The following is a 6,015-nucleotide window of genomic DNA, read 5'->3' as shown; positions in this document are numbered from 1 at the left end:
GTTGGTACAATTTGCTGAAACAAGTGACTTTGGGCATGGTTACTGTGCTCTGATCAACATCTTTCCATCCACAGGATTGGGGTGGAGTTTGCGCACTGAGTGAAAAATGAAACGCGAATGGCTGGGACAGTTGCTGGTTCACATCGTGGCTTCATGCCAATTAGAAAAAACACTGTCTCCCTTCCCCATGCTCTGGGGAGGATAAATGGCTGAAAGATGCCCCCTATCTGTGTGAACCATTAGGGGAAAAGCAGCTTCTTGCAAGGCACAGGGTTTGGCCAAGGGCAAACCTTGGCCAGGGGTTGACATCTGGGCAAGATTTTAGTCCCTCGTCAGTCCTCTTAGTGGACATGATGGCACAATTGTTCAAGGCAGTCCTAGAAGGAGGTCTTGGGGCATCCTGGGCAACATGATTCAGTTTTCTTTATCATGCCATTTAGTTAAGGTTATTACCAGCTGGTGAGAGAAGCTCTTCCACCGTCTGTCTTAACATGGGTCATTTCAATTAACCTGAGATTTTCAGATGAGGAAACTGAGGTTGAGCTGAAGTATCTTACTGGAGGTCATGTGGTAGCATCAGATTTTGATCTTTACCCTGTTGTTTTCCCTAGCACTCCTTATTCTCCTTCTCTGATTTATTTTTCTCCATAGCACTTACCACTAATATTGTGTATTTCATTTTCCATTTTCATATTGTCAGTTTCCCCCAAGTAGAATGTAAGTTCCATGATGGTAGGTGTTTTATTCACTGACTGTATTCCCAATGACTAGAACAGAACTTGGCACACAATGAGGCTCATTCAGTAATATTTTCTAAATGAATGGATTTTTCAAATATCAGGATGCTTTCTTCTATACCAATCTATTTCAACAAGTGACCTTTAGCAAATACACAATATTTTGAGGTATTTGAGAGAAAAAAAAAATATACTAACACAGTGTCAACTGTTACCAGGATTTTCTTCAGCTAAAAAAGCCACTTCATACTTTTAGACATATACTTCTTGACTAAAAACAGGGTTTTAAGAAAAAGCCTTCCACCTTAAAATTCATGTCCACTTCAAAGAGAGAAATCTCAGTCTAATATAATAAACTGGGGTACTTGCTATTTCCTAAGACTAGTCTTTGCTTCTGAAGACAGGTTTGGTTATGGTTGGTTTATTTGATGATTAAAATAAAGTTATTAGCCCCTGTTAGGCTCTGCTAGTTATTTGCACATAGCAATACAGAATGATCTGGTAAAGTTTTTATGCAGATGTGGTCCAAGCTCATAAAATAGACACATTCTTCCAAATTAAATTCTTATCTTTGTTTACTTAAATTTGGCATGCTAGATATCATGTTCCATATCATAAAGCTGCAATTAATCACTTGTTAGACTTTTAGAAATAGTCATGAACCACACAATAATGTTTCAGTGTATGACAAACTGCATATGTGATGGTGGTCCCATAAGATTATAATAATGTATTTTTACTGTACCTTTTCTATGTTTATATATGTATAGATACACAAATGTAATTGTGTTACAATTGTCTACAACATTCAGCATAGTTACATACTGTACAGGTTTGTAGCCTAGGAGCAATAGGTTATACCATATAGCCTAGATGTATAGTAGGCTGTATCATCTAAGTTTGTGTAAGTACAGCTATGACAGTCACACAATGAACAATGAGCCTAACAATGCATTTCTCAGAACATATCCCTGTCATTAAGAATGACTGTAGTAAAAAGCTACATGTTTTTGATTCATTTTACATAATCCTTATCCTGATTTACTAAAAGTGCACTGTTTGCAGGACTCTGTGCTGTGACATATTGTCAGAGGAACAAAGGGAGCATTTAGACATGTTTGTCTGCCCTCCTGGAATTTACATGATGAATGGAAAAAGGCGCAGAGTTATGCACACTCTAATGTCTCCAACAATAACTGTTGACTTTTTATTTTCAGTCAGAGAAGCCTGGCAACCAAGAACTGGTTTTTTGGTGGTTTACGAGAACTTAACTGAATTGGAAAATATTTGCTTTAATGAAACAATTTACTCTTGTGCAATGCTAAATTGTGTCAATCAAGCAAATAAGGAAGAAAGTCTTATTTATAAAATTGCCTGCTCCTGATTTTACTTCATTGCTTCTCAGGCTCCAAGAAGGGGAAAAAATGAAGATTTTGATACTTGGTATTTTTCTGTTTTTATATAGTACCCCGGCCTGGGCGAAAGAAAAGCATTATTACATTGGAATTATTGAAACGACTTGGGATTATGCCTCTGACCATGGGGAAAAGAAACTTATTTCTGTTGACACGTAAGTCACTATTTTTATTGTTTATAGACCAAAATTTTAAATTTTTTTAAAGAATAGAGCCAATAAGATGAAATATTTTTAAAATATTTTATATACAGAAACTGCAAAATGTGGGCTTGAAACCCAGGACACTTGAATCAATCTCCCTTATATTCCTGTATATTTTTTACTTGGGGGACTACTCTGCTTCTTTCCTGTTGTTCCTGGGATCTGTGTTCACCTCTTATTACCTCCCATGGTCATTACTCCATCTCTGATTAGGATTCTGTCTTTTTGTCTGTTTATGCAGAAGTTCTTTAATTTAAACAATTACTGTATAAAATGTTATGTTTATTACACCAATTTTTTTATATCTTTCCAAACATCACTTATAGAAATAAAATATGATTTTAGCAAATATGATTCTGCCTGATATTTATTGAGAGACTCCGGACAGTTAAGTAGGTTAATCTTTGACAGTGTCAGAGTCCTAATTTGTAAAATGAGGATAATAAGCATAGCTCATAAGGTTATTTAAAGAGCGAGTGCATGTAAAGCTCTTAGTACAATGCTTGGCACATACATGCATAAAAAATGTCAGGCACTTATTAGGATGGTCCTCAAAAAGCTCCATGTAACTTAAATGTCTTCATATTTCAGTTGGAAAATCCCCTTATTGAAAGCAATATTCACTACACAGAAAAACAAAAAATGTTTAGTTCTCCTTGAAGTTTTTTGTACAGAAGTTAATCTATACCGAGGTCTTCACTTTTAGTAATGTTAATTAAACATTAACCACCAAATGGGAACTTGGAATTCAAAATCAATATTCACTACATTAAAATGTGTTTCAGTGGTAATAAAACACAAACAAGCCTAATGACCATCAGCTGCTAAGATTATATCTTTAAAAAATAACTAAATAAGGATGCCAAAGTTTGTAATTATTGAATGTTATTGATGAGTATATACTATTCTCTTTAACGTTATGTAAAGTTGAAATTTTTCACCGTAAAAATAAATACATAACTGATAATAACATCCAATTATTATATTATGAAGTTAATAATATACAGTAAGGAAAGTTTCTGACCTAAAAATAAGTGGTTGTAAATAAAACTAATACATCTTATAATTATTTCTTTTTTTAACCTGTTTTTAAGGTGGTATTATCTTCTAAAGAATATGACATATTTTTACAGCTTCACCAAAAACATTATTTTGCATGGATTCAGTATTTTCTTGATTAAATATAATATAAATTATACATGATTTTTATTTCCAAGGAAAAAGTCAGACACATTAAAAAAATAAAAATACTATCCTTCTCCATGCCCTCCCTCACCACTACTCTGTCATTGTTCATGATCAAAAATCAAATCAGCTTTATCAGGCATAAACTAAATGCAAGACATTGCCTTGACTATGCTTCAATTAAAAAAAAATCTTTCATTCTAAAAATCAGGGAGTAGAAGAGTGAAGGAGTTTATTTACAATTTGGTGAATGGGGGCAGAGGAAATTCCTTTGTTTTTAATTACTCCCATGGCCTGTCTGTGCCAGGGAAGCTATCCAATGAGTACAAGCTTGTTTACCCCATTATGACTATATTAGTCTCTTCTTATGCTGCTAATAGAGACATCCTCAAGTCTGGGTAATTTATAAAGAAAAAGAGGTTTAATATACTCACAGTTCCACATGACTGAGGAGGCCTCACAATCATGGTGGAAGACAAAGGAGGAGCAAAGGCACGTCTTACATGGCAAACTTTCCCACACCTTCCTGTCTTCTGAGCCCTCCAAGTCCCTAGGAAGTTCCACACTTTCCCACATTTTGCTATCTTCTTCTGAGCCCTCCAAACTATTCCAGCCTCTGCCTGCTACCCAATTCCAAAGTCATTTTCACATTTTTAGGTACCTTTACAGTAGTGCCCCACTCCAGGTACCAACTTACTGTATTAGTCTGTTCTTACACTGCAAATAAAGACACACTCAAGACTGGGTAATTTATAAAGAAAAAGAGGCTTAATGGATTCACAGTTCCGCATGGCTGGGAAGGCCTCACAATCATGGCAAAAGGCAAAGGAGGAACAAAGGCACATCTTATATGGCAGCAGGCAAGAGAGAGCTTGTGCAGGGGAACTCTCATTTATAAAACCATCAGATCTCATGAGACTTATTCGCTATCATGAGAACAGTATGGGGGAAACCACATCCATGATTCAATTATCTCCACCTGGCCCCACCCTTGACATGTGGGGATTATTACAATTCAAGTTGAGATTTGGGTGGGGACACAGTCAAACCATATCAGTTACTTAAAAAGCATACTTAATAGTGATACTTTAGGATCCTTAAAAGGAAAAATGGAGCATCTTCTAGTTGCAAAGTCCACCTCTCTTTTTGTCATTGTCCTGTGACTTTAACATCTCCCTTGGCTTCAACAATATGCTACAGTTGTGCAAACTCTAGGTGGGACTGCTTGCTCTGTGATTTTTTCCCCCATGTATCTGACCAGTGAATTTTGAATACAACTTCAGCAATTTTGCCAATACTATGCTAAACTTTTTGCATAGATGTATGCAGATAGCAACCTTTTGGTCCCTTCTTTGTCCCAGATTTGCAGCATGTTTGGCCCAGTCAGTGAAGGATGATGGAGTATCACAAGACATGGTTGGCACTCCTTATTGCGTGATGACTACAAAGGAGTGGAAATAAATGGGCTGAACAATAAGATGTGAAAGAGTGCAATGTAAGTTCTAGGTAAAGAATCGAGTTTAAGCTGAATGTTGATCTTCAAGGTCTCGGATGATGAACAGGAAAATATGCATTGAGATGACAGGAACTAGTGTTTGGTCACTAGTACCTAGAATATAGAAGACACTAAATAAACATTTCTAAATAAGTTTAAATGAGTAAGTAAAAGATACATAGGAAGATAAGAGAAATCATAAACTGTATTGTAAAAACTTTTCCTTGCTCCTCATGTGGAGAGATTCATGCTATAGAACAAATCAGGCAACAGAATAAAATAGAAAAGTCACCTTAGGGGATTATATGCAGGGTTAGTGCAACTGAAAACACTGACAGATATTAAAAGACAAAAATGTATAGGTTTGGGGGAACTAAAAAAATAGAGTTTACTTCTCTGGTATTAATGCCAGTGATACTTATTTCTAAAAGGGTGAAGTGGAAAATAATTTCCTTATACTCAATATTGCCATTTACTTGGGTTAGTGCCCTATCTGTCACTTCAACACATCAATAAATACTTAAAGACTTTATAAGATATAATTCCAGATCCTAAGTTATATATATTCAATTAAAAACAAATGACATGCATATAAAAACAATTAGTAAACACAGTAGTGTGTTCTGGGCCCATAGTAGGCATTAGTTAATTATTTACTGAATTAATTGACTATATAATAGCAAAAATTGTAATAATTCTGATATCTTCAGATTACTTTTTTTTCTGATGACCTCTAGGAAGCTGGAAATAAGTAAAAAAATTTTAAGCATAAGAACAGCCATCACAAAACTCTTTTACACTTGACTTCATAGGCTGTCACTCAGGCTTGGTGACTTTCTTTTAACATAGAGTTCTTACAAACATTATTACTGGGTTTTTCATTCCATTGTAGGTTTCCAAAACAAATGGTACAGTGAAGATGTCACTGTAAGCAAGCCTAATGACCAAGAAGAAATAACAGCTCAAATCCTGACCAAAAA

At 35.3% G+C, this 6,015-nt stretch overlaps 1 protein-coding gene across 2 annotated transcripts in view; it reads left to right on the top strand.

Annotated features, from left to right (window-relative positions):
* The first annotated feature begins 1,899 nt into the window (after positions 1-1,899).
* CP (ceruloplasmin (ferroxidase)) overlaps positions 1,900-6,015 on the top strand; it is a 61,160-nt gene continuing 57,044 nt past the window's right edge. For both annotated transcript variants that reach the window (XR_001003658.1, XM_011958927.1), the window contains exon 1: positions 1,900-2,307. Coding sequence is in view for 1 of the 2 variants with exons in the window: in XM_011958927.1 (XP_011814317.1) it covers positions 2,162-2,307 (146 nt within the window). In the remaining variant the exon portion in view is untranslated. The remainder of the gene's footprint in view (positions 2,308-6,015) is intronic.

The sequence above is a fragment of the Colobus angolensis genome, unplaced genomic scaffold (genome assembly GCF_000951035.1).
Source record: "Colobus angolensis palliatus isolate OR3802 unplaced genomic scaffold, Cang.pa_1.0 Scaffold48, whole genome shotgun sequence".
Taxonomy (NCBI): domain Eukaryota; kingdom Metazoa; phylum Chordata; class Mammalia; order Primates; family Cercopithecidae; genus Colobus; species Colobus angolensis.
Note: the sequence above shows the minus strand (reverse complement) of the source record. Positions and strands in the feature narration are given on the sequence as shown.